This window comes from Chelon labrosus, assembly GCF_963514085.1.
Source record: "Chelon labrosus genome assembly, chromosome: 19".
NCBI classification, from domain to species: domain Eukaryota; kingdom Metazoa; phylum Chordata; class Actinopteri; order Mugiliformes; family Mugilidae; genus Chelon; species Chelon labrosus.
The window spans coordinates 2,881,912-2,906,957 of NC_140352.1; the positions used below are offsets into that span (position 1 = coordinate 2,881,912).

The 25,046-nt window shown below is 40.7% G+C and overlaps 1 protein-coding gene across 1 annotated transcript in view; it reads right to left on the minus strand.

Annotated features, from left to right (window-relative positions):
* lrp2b (low density lipoprotein receptor-related protein 2b) overlaps positions 1-24,459 on the minus strand; it is a gene marked incomplete at its 3' end in the record, with an annotated part of 175,039 nt that extends 150,580 nt beyond the window's left edge. The window contains exon 1 of the mRNA XM_084567275.1: positions 24,127-24,459. Within this exon, the coding sequence (XP_084423401.1) occupies positions 24,127-24,196 (70 nt within the window). The 5' untranslated portion in view covers positions 24,197-24,459. The remainder of the gene's footprint in view (positions 1-24,126) is intronic.
* Positions 24,460-25,046: the final 587 nt, after the last annotated feature.

Genomic DNA, 25,046 nt, shown 5'->3' on the forward strand with positions numbered 1-25,046 from the left:
ATACTTAATATAACTCTTATGAGTGTTCAACAGCTCATTATTTATTTAATTAAAAACATCATATTATATTAAATTACTCCAATTATATATATATACTGTCATTAATGTTGTTGCAAGCCAAAAATGTTTACTACTTTATGTGGTGGAATAATATATTTTTCAGTTTGACACAGTTTCATTTAAAAATATCTTCCCTTTAAATTGTAAAACTTCAACATTATTACTGTGATAAGCTCCCGCTAGCAAAGGGGCGAATTAGCCGGCGGCTAACCCCACTAGCCTCCGCGTTAGCTCACGGCTAACTGCCGCGGCTAATTCGTGTTTAACTCCCGGTTAGCTAGCGGTTAGCTAGCGGTTAGCTCGAGGCTAACTCCGCGATTGAGTCCGCGGCGGTTAGCTAGCGGCTAGCTAGCTCCGTTAGCTCCGCTAGCTTGCTAACATACATGAGCTATGCTGGAAGGCTAGTCGTCGGCTAAATCACTGGGCGGCTAGTAGTTAGCGTCTGTTACCAGTTGAGCTATTCACTGACCTAATAAGATGAAGGAAACGGGTCAGGGATGTTGTGTCAGGAGTTTCAGCAAAGCAGCCAGATATAATCTGTGTTTAAAATAAAGGAAAAGGCCCAGCAGCTGTGTGAAAGCACCAAGGGAGACAGGGGTGGTTTGGGGGGTTTTAATGTTTTGGCAGATCATGTTTTCCACTGAGAGCTCTTTTCCCGCCTCTCGTCCCCTCCTGCTGCGTGTGTAAGCTGGTTGGGGTCTGGTTGTCATGGCTACCAGGGTCAACTGACGCTGAAGTCTCCTTTTCTCTCTCACCTCTGCCTGAGTCAGAGGGAAAGTGCAAACTAGGATTTGCCCTCCGAACAAATGCTCATAAATCAAAAACTACAAGTCCTATCGGGAAAACGAACACATCGTGAGCGTCAGCCGAGGGTTTTCTACAATTTAGTGTTGTTCCCACGCGCCTACTGCGAAAATTGTGGCCGTAATCGTTTTAGAAAAAAAGTATGCGACGTGAAAAATCGGCGAAAAATCGCTCTCGCTTTCCACATACACACACATGGGGAAAAATTCGAAAACTGGTCGGCGCACTCCTCGCTCGGAGGAGCCTGCAGCCCAAACCGTACGTCTCACACAAATAAAACCCACACCATCTGAAAGCCAACAAAAATCCCTACGTTTTTACGTATTTTTTATCTCTGTACCTCAAAATCTGTGGCCACCACGTGAGATTGAACCTTTTTTTTTCAGAATATCACCGAAACTCTGAAGTTAGAGTGTCGGTCAGAGTGGGCCCATAGAGCCCCATTATAAACGCTGATTTTTTATTTTTTTCCCCAAATTTCACCAAAACGTAAACTGCGACCCTGACCAAACCGTAAAAGGTATCGAAACGCCGTTTTCAGGAAGAGAAAGATACACTTCCCGTGCCTCGTACAAACTTCCAAGCAAGTTTCTACTACAAAGCATGGCCGAGTAATCACTCGACAAAGCCAAGCTGTAAATTTTGGAATGTTGCCGCTTTTTTCGGGCTTCTCCATTCATTTCAATGGGAAATTTATCGCGTTTTTTTAGCGACTACGTCGCGAAAAAATCTTGTTTGAAAGAACTGTATAGAAGCACACCGAGTCCGATCGAGACGCACGTTTTGATGTATTTTGTGTCTGTGTGCGACGAACGGTATTTGAGTTGAAAGGTTTCGAAAATGCGTAGGAAAAAGTTTAATAATAATAAGAAGAAAAAACGTAGTGAAGAACAATAGTTTGCAGTGCTTCGCACTGCAAACTATTGACCCCCATAGCTTTGCTATGAGGGTCAATAGTTTGCATTGCGTAGCACTGCATCACTAATAACTGAACTCTAGCACTGGTTCTGCTTGAACACCTTATTTATATATATTGTTCTAATGTTTCCTTTTCTTTATGAACATGTATCTCTGTCAAAAGAATTTCCTTCAGGATTGATGAACTTTTATCTTCTCTTAGCTACACATACAACTGTGGCAGAAAACAATACAACACTAGTGACTCCAACAACTACAGACGTCCCTGCTACATCAGTGGCCCCTGCTACTCTATCCGACCGTCTTTGTTTCTTAGTTTCGTCTTTGTTTCTTTCTTATCTATGGCAGAATGTAATAAAAATTCCATCAAACAGTTTTGTAGTGCCAGGAAAAGCTTATGATGTGGTCATTTTATGATCTGTTTATTTTATGATTTTATTGGGATTACATAAAAAGGAACCATGAACTGGAATTTGTTTCAGAAACCATTATTAGTTTTGACAAGTTCTTCAGATTGGTTATTCAGTGTAAGACTTTTATCCTGCTACAATAACCCCCCCCCCCCCCCCCCACACACACACACACACACCACACTCACACATACACACACACCTTGAATTAAAGATGTAGACCTGTGTGAGAGGAACCCATGTAATGAAGCCACCACAAGCTGCTCTTCAAAAGATGCAACTTTGAGCTGCACCTGTCTGGCCCACTGCGTTCCCACTGATCTTAGTACCAGAATGTGTCTTGGTGAGGGGACAGATGCCATCCTCTACCTGTTAAACAGAGCCCAGTGGCATCTGGACAAGGGAAGTGGCACTGTCAGGATCTGACACTGTGGTCAGCAGCACTGGAGCTCCGCAGGTTGATTGTGCTTTCTCCCATTCTCTTCACTCTGTACTCTGTACATTACGGGGTGTATCAGAGACGACGAAGAGGAGGAGTACAGGAACCTGGGGAGGAATTTTGTTGTCTGGTGCCACACGAACAACCTGCAGCTCAACACTTCAAAGACTAAGGAACTGGTCATTGACTTTGGGAGGGACAGACCCAACCCTAGACCAGTCCTATTAGGAGCGCAGGAGGTGGAGGTCGTGCAGACCTATAAATATCTTGGGCTGTGACTGGACAACAAGCTGGACTGGATGAGCAACATGGGGCAGCTGTACAAGAAGGCCCAGAGCAGAAGAGATCTTTTAACATCTGCAAGAAGCTCCAGGGGATCTTCTATCAGTCTGTGTTCGCCAGCGTTTTGTCTTACGTTGTGGTGTGTTGGGGCGGGAGCACCTCCAAAGCAGACCTCTCCAGGTTAGAAGGCTGATCCGGCGGGCCGGCTTGGTGGTTGGCACAAAGCTGGACCCGCTGGTGACCGTAGCAGAGAGGAGAACACTGAACAAACTTCTGGGTATCCTGGACAATGCCAGCCACTCTCTGCACACGACCATCAGCAGCCAGAGAAGCATCTCCAGTGAGAGGCTGCTCTAAGACTGTTCAACCACTTACTTTGGGAGGGGGGGCAAAAAGAAAAGGGACTGTAGGACAGGGGCAGTCAGTTTCCCTTCCTCTGAACAATGTGTAATAATAATGTGTAGTCAGTTTTTTCTCTTAAGAACGTGCACTAACAAACCATGTACTATCACAATACTTATTTATTAATCTTTTTTGGGTGTTCGTATTTGGGGGTTATTCATTTCTTTTTTTTATTCAGTTTTTTTTTAAATATTCAGTTCTTGTACATGTATGTCTGACAGTGCTGTGTGCGATGGAGATGTCAATTTCCCTATGGAAACCTTCCAAAGGGATCAGTAAAGCTATCTATCTATCTATCTATCTATCTATCTATCTATCTATCTATCATCCATCCATCCATCCATCCATCCATCTATCTACATCAGAGGCTCCTGATCCATCAGCTACACCTGCTACTCTATCCGACCGTCTTTGTTTCTTTGTTTCGTTTCTTATTCTTTCTTATCTATGGCAGCATATAATAAAAAATCTATCAGACAGTTTTGTAGTGCGGGGAAAAGCTTATGATGTGGTAATTTAAGAGCAGTGCAATTTATTTTATGATTTTATTAGGATTACATCAAAAGGAACCGTGTACTGGCATTTGTTTCAGAAACCATGGAAAGCACGTGGGCTTTAAGCACACTGTTAATGTTTTTTTTATTCTTGATAAGTTCTTCAGATTGGTTATTCAGTGTAAGACTTTCATCCGGTTATTGTCACCTCTGTCCTCAAACAGCATATAAAGTATCACTCAGTCAATCAGTAACAACGTCTTACTGATAGACTGCTAAACTTAGTTGTTTGGAAGGAGTCTTATCATCTCTGGCTCTCTCTCTCTCTCTCTCTGAAGTTTGTGTATATGTTGTTCTTTGAGCGAATGGAGATGACTGCCAGCAACAGCTGGCAAAACCGGTTTCCTGTGGGGAGGAACTCGGTGGGTATTCCCTCTGTCTGAGATTAAAGAACATGTGTCTGTGAAGGTTCTCAGTTATCCAGGTCATGTTATATTTAAAACATGCTAAATAAAGGCAGCAGGACTCGTTGAGTTTCTTGAAGATGTTTTGTCATAGCCTTCAGTTCTAAAGGACTGGTGGGGAGTTGGGGTTTAAATAGGAACATCTGTGGGTGTTACCCATCAGAAACTCACATCTGTTAATTTACAAGTAATTGTTTTTCTGTTTTTTTTTTTGTATAAAAAATATTCCAGGTTTGTGTTGGTTCAGAATGAGACGAGGTTCTTCAGATAAAATGAACAATGTCTTAATCTGCCAAATGGGGCTTGTCAGGTGCATTCATATATTTCATTTAAAAATATTTACTACATTGATATGGTTTTGTAGATAGGTTTTATTTGTCACATGCACAGTTATACATAGTACAATGCACAGACAGTATATTTTGTTTACGTTCAATGACTAATTAAATCAGTGAGTGAAATACAGATTTCATTTTTCCACATCATTGAGTATTTAATTCATAAAAACATTTATATGCATACATTAAAAGATTTTCTTTCATAGAGAACGTATGTTGCTAGTTTTTGTGTTTTAAATATATTTGACTTCCTCAGGGGGAATACTTGAAGGAAAATTTATTGTTTTTATAAATATAATATTTTGTGGGTTATTGTTTTCTCCCTTTATGAACAACTATATTTTCATTGTACAACAGATTCTCGGTCTGAAAATAAACAAATTTAATTTGAGAAGATTGATCCAAGTGTTTGTAATATATGTCTGGCACAACTTGTATTTGTGGAGCTGGTCACCAAAGCATGCTGAAGTTACAGTTATATAATGCACATGCTATAGGTTGGGTGTGAACTGTTAGCGGTTTGATCCCCAGAACGTGCCACATGCTGAAGTGTCCTTGAGCAAGACACTGAACCCCCAGTTTCCCCCAGTGTGTGGTACTAGTGTGTGAATGTGTGTGTGCTTGTGTGAGGGAATGGTTAGATGAGTCTGTGATTGTACTTGTGATGAACCCGTCTGTATTTGCTCTTGTGACATCTTCCCTTTCCCTTCCCTGAAATGCCAAGAGAGTGTTCCTCATTTGAATGGATGTCATGTACCATAGAAAGGATATGTTTTATTTATTTTTTTTGTATATGTCAGTAGAAAAAAACTTTACAACCGCTGGCAAAAATTATGGAATCACCAGTCTTGGAGGATGTTCAGTCAGTTGTTTAATTTTGTAGAAAAAAGCAGATCACAGACATGACACAAAACTAAAGTCATTTCAAATGGCAACTTTCTGGCTTTAAGAAACACTAAAAGAAGTCAAGACAAAAAATTGTGGTAGTCAGTAACAGTTACTTTTTCAGACCAAGCAGAGGGAAAAAAATTATGGAATCACCCTGTAAATTTTCTTTCCTAAAACTAACACCTGCATCAGATTAGATCTGCTTGTTGGTCTGCAGTTAAAAAGGAGTGATCACACCTTGGAGAGCTGTTGCACCAAGTGGACTGACATGAATCATGGCTCCAACACGAGAGATGTCAATTGAAACAAAGGAAAGGATTATCAAACTGCTTAAGGAGGCTAAATCATGATCCAATGTTGCAAAAGATGTTGGTTGTTCACAGTCAGTTGTGTCTAAAATCTGGACCAAGTACAAACAACATGGGAAGGTTGTTAAAGACAAGCATACGGGTAGACCAAGGAAGACATCAAAGCGTCAAGACAGAAGACTTAAGGTAATATGTCTTGAAAACAGAAAATGCACAGCAAAACAAATGAGGGACAAATGGGAGGAAACTGGAGTCAACGTTTGTGACCGAACTGTAAGAAATCGCCTAAAGGAAATGGGATTTACATACAGAAAAGCTAAACAAAAGCCATCATTAACACCTAAACAGAAAAAAACAAGGTTACAGTGGACTATGGAAAAGCAGTCGTGGACTGTGGATGACTGGATGTAAGTCATATTCAGTGATGAATTACAAATCTGCATTGGGCAAGGTGATGATGCTGGAACTTTTGTGTGGTGCCATTCCAATGAGATTTACGAAGACGACTGCCTGAAGAAAACATGCAAATTTCCACAGTCATTGATGATATGGGGCTGCATGTCAGGTAAAGGCACTAGGGAGATGGCTGTCATTACATCTTCAATAAATGCACAAGTTTACGCTGACATTTTGGACACTTTTCTTATCCCATCAATTGAAAGGATGTTTGGGGATGATGAAATCATTTTTCAAGATGATAATGCATCTTGCCATAGAGCAAAAACTGTGAAAACATTCCTTGAAGAAAGACACATAAGGTCAATGTCATGGCCTGCAAATAGTCCGGATCTCAATCCAATTGAAAATCTGTGGTGGAAGTTGAAGAAAATGGTCCATGACAAGGCTCCAAACTGCAAAGCTGATCTGGCAACAGCAATCAGAGAAAGTTGGAGCCAGATTGATGAAGAGTACTGTCTCTCATTAAGTCCATGCCTCAGAGGCATTATAAAAGCCAGAGCTGGTGCAACAAAGTACTAGTGGTGTGCTGAAGTGTTCTTTTGTTTGTTTGTTTTTCATGATTCCATAATTTTTTCCCTCTGCTTGGTCTAAAAAAGTAACTGTTACTGACTACCAAAATTTTTTGTCTTGACTTCTTTTAGTGTTTCTTAAAGCCAGAAAGTTGCCATTTTGACTCAACTGAATGAACATCCTCCAAGACTGGTGATTCCATAATTTTTGCCAGGGGTTGTATAACAACATGTGACAGACAAAGCCTTTTGCTCATGTCATCACACGTTCACAAAGCTTAAGCTTCCTTTCTGCTGAAAGAACTTTGACCACTTTGTATTTTTGCCAAAGCAATATTCCTTTGCACTATAAAGCTCTTGAGCGTAATTGCTGCCACAGGGTCAAACGTGAAAAAGCAATAAAGATTCCAGCTGCATATCTTCAGTTTGTTTTATTCTTGATAAGATGATATCTTAATGACTTAGCGTAAACGTGCTACACTGCACCTTTAACTTCTTTTTTTAGTGTTCTACTGCTTCAGTAGAAAATTATTAATAGACATATTAAATATTAATCTAATATGTGATCACGCACACAAATCGCACATTTGTACCTTGTACAACAGGACTAAGATTTGTCATAAGGGAGGTGCATATAATTTAAGAAATAATACACAAGTTTTTATTTGACAAGTACAGCAGTATATAAAACGATACAGGCTACTGCTATGTGCATATCACACTTTGATTTATTCAAGGATACAAGGATTCAAGGAGTTTTTATTATCATTACACACGTTGGTACATGAGGTGGAACAAAATTAGTTACCCTGGTCCCGGTGCAAGACAAGCAGAAACAGTAAAGTATAAAAATATAAAAATAAATATAGAATAAATCAGCTAACTAAGCATAGACTTAGTTCTTTAAATTCCTCAATAGAATACAGAGAAATTTGAGCATATCCCAGCTGTCATTGGGTGAGGCGTTGGGGCCAGTCAGTAGGGGTGTGACGCTCGAAGCTGACGTTTCGAAACTGGGTCGAGCTTCCGAAACGCAAGTGTTTCGAAAAGTGTTTCGAAGTGTGGTTCAAAACGCCCATGGCCCATGTCACGTGACCATGGCTAAGTGAGGCTTCGTGGTGTTTCAAACTGGTTTCACCTGGGGGGTATTCCATCAAGCAGGCTAAAGGCAAAGCCAAGCTTAAATGGCCAAGTCTGGCTAATATGAGTGAGTGTTCGGTTCCATCAAAGAGGCTGAGATTAGCCCCAACTCAGTAACCATGGAAACTATGACTCCGGCTAAGCCTCAACCATGGCTAAGCCAGAACTGTGGCTCAGGTTTCCGTTCCATCAATCTGAGCCTCAACCCTGTTCCACCAAGGTGGCTAATGTGAATGCCAGCCAAGTAACCATGGTAACTTATGCTGCCGGGCAAACCAGGGGCCTCATGTACGAAAGTTGCTTAAGTACAAAAACGTTACGTAAGTACTCGCTCACGTAAAAGTTCAGATGTATCAAGAGTGAAATGTCCGTGAATTTTGTACGTGGCTACGCCAACGACGTGGCTGGCGTAAGTAGGATTCTACAGATATCGATCCTTTGGCGACACTTAGAGGTGATGCCGGGAAACTGTCATCAATGTGAAAACTATTACTCCGACCGATCGGGACTGTGCCGGTCAACCCTGAGCAGATCCATGCAAGCCGCGTGGGACGGAGTTATCCGCATGTCAGCCAGGTATATCAGATTCCCATACAATGCAGCTGAACAGGTCAACATTAAAGAGCAATCTGCAGCGAGAGACGGTTTTCTGACTGTAATCAGAGCTATCAACTGCACACACATTGATATAAAAGCGCCATCGCATGAATTTGTAAATGTCAACAGGAAACATTTTCATTCGATCAGTGTGCAGATCATACGTGATGCGCAAATGCAAGTAAACATTGAGGCAGCGTGCCAAAGAACACATTTTTCGCATCTCCACTCCAGTGAGTAGCGTCTCCAATTCTATTTCTGTGAAGTTCTTCTTCTTTCCCATCTTACTCATTCTTATGTTTTCGTTTTCTGATCGCGCAGAGATGGGAATCTCAGGTGCAGAGTTAATTTAAATAAATTTCCATATTTAAAATGGGTGTGGACATGGAGTTGCATATTTAAAGGGGGCGTGGACATGGATTTGCATATTTAAAATGGGCGTGGACAGGGAGGAGTCGGGTACGTTCAATCGGGTTGTACAAAGGAAATGTGCTTCGAAATGCTTCTAAATCTGAACTTACGTCACGATTTAGTAGGAAATCTACGCAACTGTTAGTACATGAGGCCCTGGCCTCATGTACTAACATTTCCACTTAAATCGTGACGTAAGCTCAGATCTACATGCATTTATAAGCACATTTCCTTTGTACATCCCGATCGAGCGTACCGGACCCCTCCCTGTCCACGCCCATTTTAAATATGCAAATCCCGGTCCAGGCCATTTTTAAATATGCAACTCTCTGTCCACGCCCATTTTAAATATGGAAATCATATTTAAATTGACCCTGCACCTGAGATTCCCCTGCGCGATCAGAAAACGAAAACATAAGAATGAGTAAGACGGGAAAGAAGAAGAACTTCACAGAAAGAGAAGAGACGTCACTGACTGGAGTGGAGATGCGTAAAATGTCCTCTTTGACACGCTGCCACAATGTTTACATTTGCGCATCACGTATGATCTTCCAGTTGACATTTACAAATTGGCGATGGCGCTTTTATATCAATGTGTGTGCAGTTGATAGCTCTGATTACAGTCAGAAAACCGTCTCTCGCTGCAGATTGCTCTTTAATGTTGACCTGTTCAGATACATTGTGGGTATCTGATATCAGGCATGCAAACTGGTCAGGGGTCAAAAAGGTGAGAAGAGTGTGAAGAGGGAAATGGCCACGAACCCCCCCCCCCCCCCCTTGGTAAACAGAGATTTACAAAGACAACAGACTACAAATTCACTAATTTTTACCAAAAAAAAAACTTTTGAGCCATTGAGCCTGAACAGCTCAATGGCTGTTTTTCCTCGGGCCTGAAGGGCATATTTCACTGCCGGGCCTTTATTTTACTCAAGCACATCGCGGTCCAGGCCTTTATTGGAAGGAGGCCAGAATTAGAGGCAGGCCTTAATTTCTATTTGAGCAAAACGAACTACGAGTAGAATGAATAAAAACAAGATTTTGTGTCTATTTGAACCTATAAAATACTAGGTTCATTTATTGAAAACGTACCGTTACCATAACATGGTATGCATACAGAATATTAACAACAAATGAGCGGCGCGACGCGGTCGGAGCGCACTGAGGACAGTGAGTCCGCTGCCGGTCGGCAGTCGCGCCGGGAGCGAGTGGGACCCGTCCCTCCCCGCACGGAGAGAGGGCGCAGTGAGCACTGATTCCACGACCCCAGGGACCCCAAGTGAGATGCGGGGGGTCGCTGTAAAGCTCGCGGCCGGAGCCGACGAGCCACCTTCGCCCCGAGCACTTCCAGGTCGACCCAGAGCCGGTCGCGGCGCACCGCCACGGAGGAAATGCGCCCGGCGGGGGCCGGCCGACGCCGGGGAGAGGTCCCGCTGAGGGGATCCTCCCACACCGTGCCGCCGAAACCCTGACCCGCCGAGATGACCGGCCTTTATTTACCTCCGCTGACAGCGAGACCGGCAAATGTTGGAGACCCGGCCGCTAATGGAATACAGGCCAATATTAGAGGATTTACGGTATATAGAACATTATATTATTATATTATTAAAATATATTAAAATAAAAGTCAACGAGTAGGCTACCCCCCCCCCCCCCCCCCCCCCCCCCCCCCAAATATTTTCTCCTCGGATTTGCACGAATCACATAAGTCACCCAATTTGGATTGAAAACGGCGAATTTCGCCGAAAGGTGAGGAGTTTGCATGCCTGGATATACCTGGCTGACATGAGGATAACTCCGTCCCACACGGCTGGCATGGCTCTGCTCAGGGTTGACCGGCACAGTCCCGATCGGTCGGAGTAATAGTTTTCACATTGATGACAGTTTCCCGGCATCACCTCTAAGTGTCGCCAAAGGATCGACATCTGTAGAATCCTACTTACGCCAGCCACGTCGTTGGCGTAGGAATGTACGTAAGTTACGGACCTTCCACTGTTGATACATCTGAACTTTTACGTAAATGAGTACTTACGTAACGTTTTTGTACTTACGCAACGTTCGTACATGAGGCCCCTGGTCTGTAGCAGGCTAAAAGTGAAGCTTAGCACCATCTATGATCAAAGAATGTCCAATAGACAGAAACAGAGACACACAACTGTCATGGAATGATACAATATATGTAAAACATAAAATATATAATAAAATGTATTAAAGAAATTATTTATACTATAAGTACATTAAAGACCATTATCCCGAAAATAAAATATAATAAAAAATAAGACACAAATAAATTAATAAAATTAAACTAATTAGCCAAAAAATATAATAAAAGGAAATTGAGGCATTGAAAATAAAAGATTGAATATGTACACCAAACCACAATTAGATGTAAATGTGTAAAACCACCACCAGCACCAAGGGTCTTCCAGGACAGGACCAACCTGTTGACCCACTCAGATGCGTACCTGTGGGAGAGGTACCGGTTCAGCAGGCAAAGCATTGTGTATTTCAATTCAATTCAATTCAATTTTATTTATATAGCGTCAATAACAATACAAATCGTCTCAAGACGCTTTACAAAAACCCGGCCTGAAACCCCCAGAGCAAGCCTGAAGGCAACGGTGGCAAGGAAAAACTCCCTTTTAACAGGAAGAAACCTCGAGCAGAACCCAGCTCATATGGAGGGACCCATCTGCCTAAGGCCAGCCGGGTACAGACAGAAGAAAGAGAGAAGAGAACAGCAAAGAGAGAAGAGAACAGCAAGATAAACATACATCTGTCATAGATACACATATCTGACTAAAGCGTACATGTGGAATCTTATGATACAAACTGATGATGTTACATGACAGTTTGAAAATGTAAGAGGAATCATAGGCAGGTTGGAGAATTGTTCATTCAGGTAGGAGTGGATAACTGCAGGATTCCATGAAGACTGGGCAGGCTGATGAGACCACGACAACAGATGTAGTATGGAGCTCTACAGGAAGCGCACAACTCCAGGCCAGAGATACTCACAAGGGAAGGGGGGGGGGGGGGGGGGGGGGGGGACACACAGCAGTAAACATTCTACATAGTAATAGCACAGAATTGCATGACTAGTAGTAGATAGGAAATTAGAGGGCAAGAGCTCTGTGCCAGAGAAAAGAAAGTGGAGGATGCGAGAGAGGAGAGAGAAGAAAGAAGGAGGACATGTGTTTGGTGCATCGTCCCCCAGCAGCCTAGGCCTATAGCAGCATAACTAAGGGATGGTTTAGTCCAGCCCTAACTATAAGCCTGATCAAAAAGGAAAGTCTTAAGCCTGACCTTAAAAATAGAGAGAGTGTCTGCCTCCCGAACCCAAACTGGGAGCTGGTTCCACAGGAGAGGAGCCTGATAGCTGAAAGCTCTGCCTCCCATTCTACTTTTTGAAATTCTAGGAACCACAAGTAGGCCTGCACTTTCAGACCGAAGTGATCTGTTGGGATGATATGGTACAATGAGGTCTTTAAGATACGATGGAGCTAGGCCTTTAAGGGCCTTGTATGTAAGGAGGAGGATTTTAAATTCTATTCTAGACTTTAAAGGGAGCCAGTGAAGAGAAGCTAAAACTGGAGTAATATGATCTCTCTTGCTAATTCCTGTCAATGCTCTTGCTGCGGCATTTTGAATCAATCAGAGGCTTTTTAAAGAGCTATTTGGAGGCAGACAGTAATGAATTACAGTAATCCAGTCTGGACGACACAAATGCATGAACTAGTTTTTCAGCATCACTCTGAGACAGGATGTTCCTAATTTTGACGATATTACGCAGGTGAAAGAAGGCAGTCCTGGTCACTTGCTTTATGTGACATTTAAAGGACATATCCTCATCAAATATAACACCAAGGTTTTTTACAGTAGTACTGGAGGCCAAGGTAATGCCATCCAAAGACGCCACGTGATTAGATAATGAATCTCTGAGATGCTTAGGACCGAATACAATAACTTCTGTTTTGTCTGAGTTTAGTCAAGTCAAGTCAAGTCAAGTCACGTTTATTTATATAGCACACTTAAACGCAATGTAATTGACCCAAGGTGCTCACAGAAATAAAATATATACAGTAATAAAAACAAAAATATAAATGACAAAAAAAAGTAAATAAAACATAAATAAATGGAAATACAAAATAATAATAATAATAATAATAATAATAATAAACAGATTATGATTGTAGATAAAAGAACATATGGTTACTGAAACTAACACTACTAGAGAAAGATGTACAGTAAAGTTAAAGATGCCAGTTAATATAATACTGAAAAGAAAAAGAAATAAGATAAATAAACAAACAAGGGGAGAAATTAATGGACATTATAGGCCAAAGAAAATAGATGGGTCTTTAAATTTGATTTAAAACTAGTGATGGTGGGACAGGACTTAATTTCTATAGGGAGATTATTCCAGAGTCTAGGGGCAGCAACAGAAAAAGCCCTATTATTTTTTTATTATTATTAGTTTATTTATCAGGGACAATGCAGCGCACATTATTACATACATAGCTATCACAGTCAATGCCATAACAATGTCTGTAGATGTGTTACATAAAAGGTTTCTAGCCAGTTGGCTAATTTGCAACCCCAGTCCCTTTAGTTTTTAGGATTGCATTTGGGACTGAGAGAAGATGTTGTGAGGAAGACCTCAGTGGCCTAGAAGGACAGTAGGGACTTAAAAGGTCACAGATATACTGTGGTGCCATTCCATTTAGGGCTTTGAAAACAAAAAGTAAAACTTTAAAATGAATTCTGTATTTGACAGGTAACAAGTGGAGTTGGGCCATCACAGGACTTATGTGCATATGTTTCTTTGTTCCAGTAAGAAGCCTTGCTGCTGCATTTTGAACTAATTGAAGTCTAGCAAGGGTAGATTGGTTCAGACCTAAATACAGAGAGTTACAATAGTCCAGCCTAGATGTAACAAAAGCATGGATTACAGTTTCTAAATCAGTATATGACAGCCAGGGCTTTAATTTAGCTATTGTTCTTAGTTGAAAAAAGCTTCCCTTAACCACACTACTGACTTGCTTATTGAAATTCAAAGAGGAATCTAGGAAAACACCTAGATTTCTGACCTCACTGTGGCAATTTACAGCCAGTGGCCCAAGTGCATTTCTTATCTTAGGAACAGAGCTGTGTGGACCAAAAATAATTATCTCTGTTTTCTTTTCATTTAATTGTAAGAAATTTGCAGCCATCCAACTCTTTGTCATTAAGGCAGTTAAACAGGCTTTCCAAAGTGCCAGAACTTTCAGCTGCTAATGGCAGGTAAAATTGAGTGTCATCAGCATAGCAGTGATATTGAATGTTATGTTTGTTGAAGATGGAGCCAAGAGTCAGCATATATAGGGAGAATAGCAACGGGCCTAAAATGGAACCCTGAGGGACACCACATTTGATAGGAGCAATGGACGAAGAGCAATTACCTAATCTAACAGAGAATGTTCTATCCTTCAGATAAGATGTGAACCAATTCAACACCACCCCTTGCAGACCAACTTCAACCTCCAGACGTTTTAAAAGGATGCTATGGTCAATGGTGTCAAAAGCGGCACTAAGGTCAAGAAGTGCTAAAAGGGCACAAGAGCCATTATCTACTGAGCAAAGAATATCGTTTTGCACCTTAAGTAGAACAGATTCAGTGCTATGAAGTTTTCTAAAACCTGACTGAAATTTATCTAGGATACTGAAAGCATTCAAATAAGAGGTGACCTGAGAGAGAACAACTTTTTCCAGGATCTTTGAAACAAAAGGTAATTTGGAAATAGGACTATAGTTTTTCAGGTCACTGTAATCAAGACTGGGCTTCTTTAGTAGAGGTTGGACAATTGCATGCTTAAAACTAGAGGGGACCACTGCAGTAGATAGGGAGCTATTGATAATAGCCAAAACAACAGGGCAAATGATGTTAAAGACTTCCTTAAACAGGTGTGAAGGTAAAACATCTGAGTGGCAAGAGGAGGATTTCATATGAGAGACCACTTCAAATAGCTGGGAGGGTGACACAGGTTGCCACTGCTGAAGGCAGCTGGGTGAGAGTTTTATAACTGAGGGATCAGAATTTAGGGAAGGAATTTAAGATTTAATGTTATTAATCTTATCAATGAAGAAATTGAGAAACTTCTCACAGTTTTCAGTGGTGGGAGAGATAATGGAAACAGCAGCAGGAGGATTTAAAATAGAGTTGATGGTACTAAACAATATTTTTGGTCTGTGAGCATTATTGGCAATCAATTTAGAGTAATACTCTGTTCTAGCTGACTTAACAGAGTTTTGGTACACCTTTAAAGAATCTCTAAAAATATCATAAGAGACATGGAGTTTGTCTTTTTTCCATTTTCGCTCATTTCTCCTACACACTTGTCTAAGAGAATGGGTAGAATCATTAAACCAGGGAGTGGAGTTGGTTTTAGATCGTTTTAGTTTTAAAGGGGCAACACAGTCTAGAGTAGCGGAACAGGAAGTGTTGAAGAGATTAACTTATTCTTCTGTATCAAAGCAGGTGGACAGGGCATCATTGATAGCAGGTGATTGAGTGAGCATAAAGGTGTTAGAGAAATTTAAAGATGTGGTTGAATTTATGGCTCGGACAAAGGAGTGGGACTTGGGGGGAGAGACAGGGGAACAAAACATAGAGCATTCAAACAAAATCATAGAGTGGTCAGAGATACCAATATCAACAATTTCTAAGTTAGACACAGAGAAACCAGAGGAAAGTACAAGGTCGAGAGTGTGGCCTTTCTGATGTGTTGGTGCCATCACTGATTGAGTGAGGTCAAAAGAGTCCACTATGGATAAAAACTCATGAACTAAAGGTTTTGATGGGCAACAGATGTGAATGTTGAAATCCCCTAGAATCAATAATTTGTCAGAATGAGTGGCCATGACTGATAAAAGGTCAGAGAATTCTTGAATAAAATTAGAAGCAATTTTAGGTGGTCTGTACACTAATGCACAGAGGACAGGGGGATTAGCATGAATTTTTAAAAGTTGAACCTCAAAAGTAGAGTAAACATCAGTTGGTACAATTCTACAATAAAAACAGTCTTTAAACACAGTTGCTAAACCACCTCCACGACCAGTAGACCTTGGGGAATTGAAGAAGCTGCACTTGGGAGGGCAAAGTTCACCAAAAGGAATGACATCACCATTGTTAAGCCAAGTCTCCGTGATGAATAGAAAGTCCAGCTGACGAGACGTAAAGTTGTCCTGGAGAATGAATGTCTTGTTCAAAAGAGACCTCACATTCATTACAGCGGCTTTGACTGCGGAAGAGCTCTGGATGTGTCGCTGACAGAGATTAGCAGCATTAACTCCAGCGGCATGCAGTCCATTGCGATGAGAGCGAAGCATCCGTAGCGTAGGGAGTTGTGTGATGAAACGGGATCCAGGCGACACTCCTTCTCTGTCTGACGTTGAGAGCGATGTTTGAGCAGACTGCTGGAAGGTGCTGTGCTGTGTAGAAGGCCGTTGGTAGGCAGTAGGCAGGCCAGAGCTAGTGTCTGTAGCCCGCCGGGAGATGCGACCAGAGCCGCGATGTATATAAGGCTTCCGATAGGAAATCCCCACTGCCTGACAAACACTGCGAACCTCAGCGCAGACGCTGGCTTTACAGGAGCAAAATCGCAAGAGTTCAGCGGCAGTGTACCGTAAGACCTTCATGTCCAACACAAAACAAGCCTAGCCTAGCTAGCACAAAGCCTCAATCTCCCAGCTGGACAGTCAACCGACTAGAAACCCAGCGCAGACAGGATGGAAAGGGAGAGAGACACTAGCAGGCAGTAAGTTCTTCCACTGTCTGTTAGGCTAGTGAGTAGCTTCAACAGTGTAGACCAGTCAGATCTCTCGATGATGGCAATCGGCATTTGACAAAAACAGCTGATCACCAGGCAGCGCAGATGGAACGCAGAGGCAGACTTCAGGTGAAAAAACTCAGTAAAAGTATGGAAAAACGAAATAAACAATTGAAATAAAAGGCTATATATAACTGTGCAGCTAAACTAAACGAAAGTACAAGAAATTATGGAAGAATAATCAGGAATAAAATAGAGTAGGTCATCCAAGCCTTTATGTCTTTAAGGCATGCTTGGAGTTTAACCAACTAATTAGTTTCATCTGATTTCATGGATAAATATAGCTGGGTGTCGTCTGCATAGCAATGAAAGTTTATGCCATGTTTTCTAATAATCTTGCCTAATGGCAACATGTATAACGTGAAGAGTATTGGTCCTAGCACAGAACCCTGAGGAACTCCGTAACTTACTTTTGTATAAGTACAGGAATCATTATTGACATGAACAAACTGGAATCTGTCAGATAGATCGGATTCAAACCAGTCTAATGCAGTTCCTTTAATCTTGACCTCACTTTCAAGTCTCTGTAGTAAAATATTATGATCAATAGTGTCAAATGCAGCACTAAGATCTAGCAGAACAAGTATAGAGACAAAACCTTCGGTTAGGCTTCAAACAGACCATTCTTGTTTAAGTGGTCACACAACTGATTAGCAACAACTTTTTCTAGAATTTTGGAAATAAAAGGAAGGTTGGAGATTGGTCTATAGTTGGCTAAAACATCTGGATCTAGAGTGGCTTTCTTGAGTAAGGGCTTAATTACAGCAATCTTAAAAGGCTGAGGCACATATCCTGTTAATAAAGATAAATTTATCTGGTTCAATATGGAGGTGTTAATTAATGGAAAGACTTCTTTGAGCAATTTAGTTGGGATTGGATCTAGAAGACAGGTTGATGGTTTAGATGCTGTAATTGTTGAAGAGAGCTCAAGAAGATCTACTGGGGAGAAGGATTCCAGATACTGATACGGTCTTACAAAAGTTTCTAATGTCACTGTACTTACATCTTTAACAGCTGTTGGAAGGGTGCCTTGAATATTTTCTCTAATGCCGACAATTTTATTAGTAAAGAAGCTCATGAAGTCATTACTACTGAGGGCTAAAGGAATAGATGGCTCAACAGAGCTGTGGCTCTTTGTCAGCCTGGCTACAGAGCTGAAAAGAAATCTGGGGTTGTTCTTGTTTTCTTCTATTAATGATGAATAATATGCTGTTCTAATACTACTGAGAGCTTTTTTTATAAGTTGTTAAACTATCTTTCCAGGCTATGCGAGCTTCTTCAGAATTAGTGGAATGCCAAATTCTTTCTAGCTTTCGGACTGCCTGTTTTAAACAGCGCAACTGTGAATTATACCAGGGAGCTAGCCTCCTCCGATTCATGACCTTCTTTTTCAGAGGAGCAACTAAGTTTAGAGTTGAACTAAGCGATGCTGCAGTGCCATCGACAAAATAATCTATTAGTGCAGGGGTTAAATTGTGGTTGCTTTCGTCCACAACATTGGCACATGGCACTGGGGTAAATAAAGAAGGAATTAATTCTTTATATCTAGTTACAGCATCATCAGATAAACATCTACTGTAATGAAATGTCTTTTCAGTTCCTGTGTAATCCATTATTGAAAATTTAAAAGTTATGAGGAAATGATCAGACAAAAGAGGGTTATGAGTAAATACTGTTAAACCTTCAGTTTCTATGCCATATGTTAGGACGAGATCTAAGGAGTGATTAAAACTGTGAGTTGAACCATTTACATTCTGAGAAAAGCCAATTGAATCTAATAATGATGTAAATGAGGAGCTAAGGCTGTCACTGACAACATCAACATGGATGTTAAAGTCACCTACTATAATGACTTTATCTGTTCTAAGAACTAAATCACATAAAAACTCAGAGAATTCAGCTAAAAACTCAGAATAAGGAGCAGGTGGGCGATGCACCACAACAAAAATAATTGTTTTTTGTATTTTCTGGTCTGGATGGGGAAGACTAAGAGTAAGACTTTCAAATGAATTAAAACTCTCCTTAGGTCTAGGATTAATAGATAAATCAGAGTGGAAGATTGCTGCCACTCCTCCTCCTCTACCTGTGCTTCTAGGAATATGATAATTACTATGACTGGGTGGCGTAGACTCATTTAAACTAACATATTCATCATCCTGTAGCCACGTTTCAGTCAAACTAAACAGATCAATCTGATGATCAGTTATCAGATCATTCACTAAAAGAGATTTGGATGAGAGAGATCTGACATTTAAAAGACCACATTTAATTTTCCTATTCTTCTGTTCTACCAATGAACTTGTACTGATTTGAATAAGGTTCTATGAGAAACTCCTCTTTTGTTATTTTTTGGTTTAAATAATCTGGGAGCAGACAGAACATCTATAGAGTTTATAGAGTTTAGGGTGTGAGACAGTCCTAGAGAAGCGGCAGAGAAGTGTGTAAGACTACAATTTATGCAGTTTGCTTGAACCACACATTATGAGGGTCACTCGCCGCAGCCAGTCTCTGACCACTGTGCAGTTAGTCTGTATTGCACTGCGGTTCTTTGCCAGCGGTACATTTCTCTACAGTGTTGGTGATGCTGAGAAGTTAAGCAAGGCAACTGTTTGCAGAGAGGTAACAATTATATGTCCTCTATTCATTTGTGATTATTTCCAGCATCGCCACATATTATGCAAAGGAGTTGAGATGATCACATGGGGGTGTCCATGATGTCATATTGTCATGGCCATTGGCCATGACTAATTGGAAACAGAGACAGATGGCAATGAAGTAATATATTTATTTGAATAAAGTAATTTCCATAGTTATCTTTCATATTTATACATTAAACACGACACAGAGCAAACACATTACAGGTAAGAGCAGTCTACCTGGCCCTGAAGCAGTTCCTTAATATCTACATCACCTTCCCTGGCCATCATGACCCACAGCGGATCAAGGAGACATTCTATGCAATTGCAGGTTTGTGACAGTCATGTAAAATAACTTTGATTAAATGTAGCCTATCATTATCAAAAATGTAGGCAAGGCAACTTTATATAGCACATTTTAGCACAAGGTGATTCAAAGTGCTTTACATAAAATAAAATGAAAATACAACAATTCAACATATAGCATCTGGGACAAAATACAGAAGTAGCACAAATACAGCATGTAAAAATGACAGGCTTAAATGAAAATTATATAAATTCTATACAATTAAACAGAGCAATTGGCCATGCAGGAAATAAATTAAAGCTATCCCATCGAGTTGCATAACAATCAGTTGATAAATGTGATGAATATCACTTTCTAACATTACTACTAGGGCTGCCAAATGATAAAATATGGAGAATTTCACATAAATTGCAGTGAAACAATAATGCTATTTTAATTATGTTCATATGAATGTTACTTATTAGGGCTGTCTTTTTGTTCTTTGGGGATTTTCCTTTTAATTTTAGGGATTTGGTTGCATTAATAGGTCCACATAATTGATTAATTTAAAACAAAAAACATCAAGAAATCAATTGGTAGATTATTGTCTACATATATTTTATCCCTTTGATGGGGGATTTATATAACATGATGATGCTGAAATACTTAATTTTCTTTGTTACTTACGCATTCAGCCTGTCGGCAATATTCTGCCATGCCACATCCCTCGCTTTATTGATTGCCGCGGTATTGCCCTGCTTTCGGATTATGTGGCTGTAATCCTCATATACCTCCATGAGGAGGGTTTGCTCCGCTGCAGATAACATTTCTGCGCGCTTTCCCTTGCTTTTCGGCACTCGACTATAATGGGCTTTTTATTTTCCCTGTGGGCGTGCACAAGTTGAGACTTAACAGGTGAGGCTTGACTAAGCGTCAGGTGGAGCCAGCTGATTTCACTTGATGGAACGACTTGGAGCTAGATTGGGAAGTGGAGCTTAGTCAAGCTTCAAGCTTACACCTAAGTCTGGAAATTCTTAGCTACGTTGATGGAATACCCCCCTGCACTCTACGGTGGAAACTGACTAACTAAAAACACTCAAGAATTACTGAACAAAATATCACTCCTAAGGAGGCAAAAGACTAGATAAAGAATCTTGGTATATATCCTTATCTGTGGCTTGTTCAAGAATCAGGTTGGGGTGAATGAGAAGACAAAACACTCAAGCACAAGACAGGGGAAAACGCAGACCATATATACATGAGGGTAATGGGAAACAGGTGGAAACAATCAGGAATCAGGGAAGACAATCAGACCAGTGACACAAGAGGAAGAGCAAGTGACCTGAAACGAGAGGAGAGTTACTTTTCAAAATAAAACAGGAAGTCACGAGACACATAAAGAAAACAAACTCTCCGTGGTGTGACAGTATCAATTCCTTCTTCCTCCAGGGACTGCCTGCATACTCTCATGTGGACCATAATGAGGCTGTTTATTGTCGTACACTAAGAGGAACCCAGGACCCACTACACCAGCGTAGGGTCTCATAGTGAGTCCGAGGACTTCATCGCCATAGCTAATGGTAGTCAGGGGGCAGTTGTCCAGCCTGTAGAGTCCTGTGCGTCCCTCCATGGATACGCCTCCCCAGACCATCACTGACCCACCACCAGGGGGTTACATGTGCTCAGGGTGAAACTGCTCTCATCTGTGCTGGGCAGTGACCACAAGCCCCACTACAGGGCGTCAGACTCCCAGGCCTCCCCCATGAAGTCTGTTTCTGATTGTTTGGTCAGAGACATTCACACTAGTGGCCTGCAGGAGGTTGTCTTGTAGGGCTCTGGCAGGGCTCATCCTGTTCCTCCTTGGTCCAGCTGATGTGTTGAGGACCTTCTACAGCCCTGTCCAGCTCTCAGAGAGTAACTGCCTGTCTCCTGGAATCTCCTCCATGCTTTTGAGGCTGTGCTGTGTTGTTGTAGTCAGTGTTGTTGGTGGAGCCACTGTTGATGTACTGCCTTGTGCCACAGCTGTATGTGCAGCTAAGAGAAGATAAAACTTCATTAATCCTGAAGGAAATTCTATTGCTAGAGTTCAGTTGTTTTCATTGTTGTAGGGGCTGAGGTAATAAGTGAAAAGCTGTAGTGAAAGAAAAAGGGGTCAACGGGGTCAGAGGTAAGGTCAGACTTTCAACATCAAACTCAAACGGTCAAACACTTTTCTTTAGTTAGTTTCGTTATCCAGTTTGTTATCCAACTATCCAGTAGTGGTGTGCGATACCGCTAGACAATAAAAGTTTTTGTTCAGAAACAACACAAAATGATCACTTGAGGACAAATGAAAAATTATTTCAATTCAAATTTCAATGACAAATAAAATAAATAATAAATACTTTGACATACAGTTAAGTGTCTTTCAAACTATTTCTATAAGATCTGAGCTGCAGTAATGTAAATCTTTGACATTGTGGTTTCATCCAAACAGTCCCTCATGAAATAAAACTCATGTTACACTTATTATACTAAAACCTGATGAAAACCATGTGTTCCAGTTGGTAATTAATTGAGGAAGCAGGGCAATGCTCAGAACGTGCTAATCTGGATGAAACCATACGATTTCCACCACACAGTCGCTCCAGCTGATCATTACCTAGAGCTTTAATTCACATTATTTCCTCCTTATTTGCTTTGGTTACAAGATCATGGAATGGGAAGTCATGAAAATAAAGCAGTGAATTGAAATGAAACCTTGATCTGGAGATCTTTAAGTTCCTGACAGTTCTCATCTTAAGCATGTTGTTGTTAATATATAAGAAATTGATGCATTAAGTTGATTTTTGCATAACTCTATTTGAACTTTAAAACTGAAGTGCCTAAGCTGAATACTGACAGGATGTGGCCATCTAGTGGTTCAGCAAATCCCTACTGAACATGAGCAGGCATCTGTTTTATTCTCTGTGATGTTCTTAAAGCTTCTGACTGATGTAATAAATGTTTACATGGTGTAATTTAAAGGGGTTTTCAGCACATACATACATCTTTCAAAAGAAAAGTTCTTATTTATAACCTTTCCATCTTTGAGCTCATAAACCTTCACTCTGCGTACCACAGGTTCTTTGTTCATCAGAGCCATCGATGCAGTCTTCCTCCCGATCACAGACAGATCCCAGTGAGATGCATTCACCGCTCGTCACACATTTAAACTCCTGTGAGGAGCACGATGGAGGCGCTGACACAAGAGAACGAGGAAACAGGTAAATAGGTAAAAACAACAACAACATGCCTGGCCTTGATTCTCTACGTATACTTCACTACTCTTTGTCTTTGTTGGGTTTTTCTTGCAGACTTTAATCTTCCCACTATCATACAGCTCATATGTCTGTTGGTGAATTTGTAAAAATAAAACAATCTGAAACGATGTAAACCCTGGGTTCTTTGTGAGTGTTTTCCTCTGTACTTTCTGTTCTTCCAGTGATCAGTTGAAACACGACAGTCCAGCTCATCAGAGTCATCTGTGCAGTCTTCAGTTCCTTCACTCTCCAGTCTTTGTCAATGCATTGTCCATTGCTGTCACTGTCCTGCAGAAAACACAGATTAGTTTAATCTGTGTGGAAATTTATATTATTTACAGTGTTTGGTATAATTCAGTGAGTTACATTTAAATGTGTGATGTCCAAATTGCTTAAACAGGACAAAAAAAAGTGCATTTTACAATTTCCTTGACAAATGAGTTACCATGTTTATGAGTGTTATAGTTATTCATTCTTTCCTCTGTGCATCTGAACCTCAGAGCATGTGATTTGGCCTTTAAACAGTAGTTAATTCTTTACAGCAAAAACTGACCTTTGAGTATATGTGAAACTGTCATTTAAAAGTGATTACTGATGTCAGAGTGATAGCTACTGGTTTATGCACTTGGCCTTTCTGTGTTTTTTTGTTTGGTTTTCTTTTGCATTGATCATTTTTACTTAGTTATTTAGAAACAAATGTACAAATCAGAAATATAAACAATAAAATGACACAGTCTGGAGAATGTTACTACATAAAAGTACTCAACTCAGTGGAAACAGCTAAATTTGTCAATAATCATTTTATTTATTTAAATGTCGTTCAAACTAAATTGTAATTCCTTTAAAATTTTACATATTGGAGAACGCAGCTTTGCGATGATGGGACCCATGAGATTACACATAAATCCCCAAACCCTGATCATTACTTAGTGCATTGATTGCTGTTATTTCATTACTGGCTTTAGGTATGAGAACATTATGGTTTGTGCACATTCAAAAAATCCCTAGGAACCTATTGGAAGCACTAGTTTCTCATAGGACCGGTCGGAGTGGTAAGAAAAAACACAAATAATTAATTTCTTTATATAATTGAAAAATCAATTCAGGCATTAAGGGGTTAAGAGTTTGCACCTACCTTGACCAAGCTGAATCCCTTGGCACAGCAGCAGTACAAGAGATAGAAGGTGAAGACCTTCACTAGCCATAATTTAATGCTCACTTTTAAGCCCCTACTCCTCTTGTCTTTCTCAGCTCAGGTGTTAGTTTGACAAACTGCGTACGCTCATGCTAAAATCTGTGTCCTGGCTCTCTCAACCCAAACGAAGACTGATGAAGACAGCGCCTTTGGGATTGGGAGGCAGTTCAGTAATGTGACATGGAGTAGTAATACAGCTTTTTATGGCTTGTGTTGCCTTGGTTTATGTACCTCCTTTACATAAACTTCATCCAAGATGAACTTACCAACGTCTTGGTATGTTGTCTGCATCAGCAAGAAAAAGTAACTACTCATATTTGTGTAACAGTTTGACAGGAAGTCAGTGCTGCTCATAGCTGAAGAGAGACTGAATATAGACTTTGAGGTATTTTAAATATCAGCCTCCACATACAACATATCAGTTTAGCATCAAGTCAGCTAAACATCTAGGATACTGATCTGGTACGTTCAGTAGCAGAGGGGGTTGTTAATCAGTTTCAGCTCTTTGGTTTTAATGAAATTAACAACAGGTGCACTAGAGCTGCAACAATGAGAAGACCCCCAAAACAGGAACATTTTTCAAGGGGGAGGGCCACTGATAGTTTTTCTCGCCTCATCTTTTCTGACAGTTCTTCACTAGTTTTGTATTTGGTTAGGGTCTGTGTCACTACTGGTAGCATGAGACAATACCTGGACTGTACAGAGGTTGCACAGGAAGTCCAACTCCTCCAGGATGGTACATCAGTACGTGCCATGCCAGAAGATTTGCTGTATGTCCCAGCACAGCCTAAAGAGCATAGAGGAGGTTCCAGGAGACAGGCAGTTATTTTAGAAAAGCTGGACAGGGCTGTAGAAGGTCC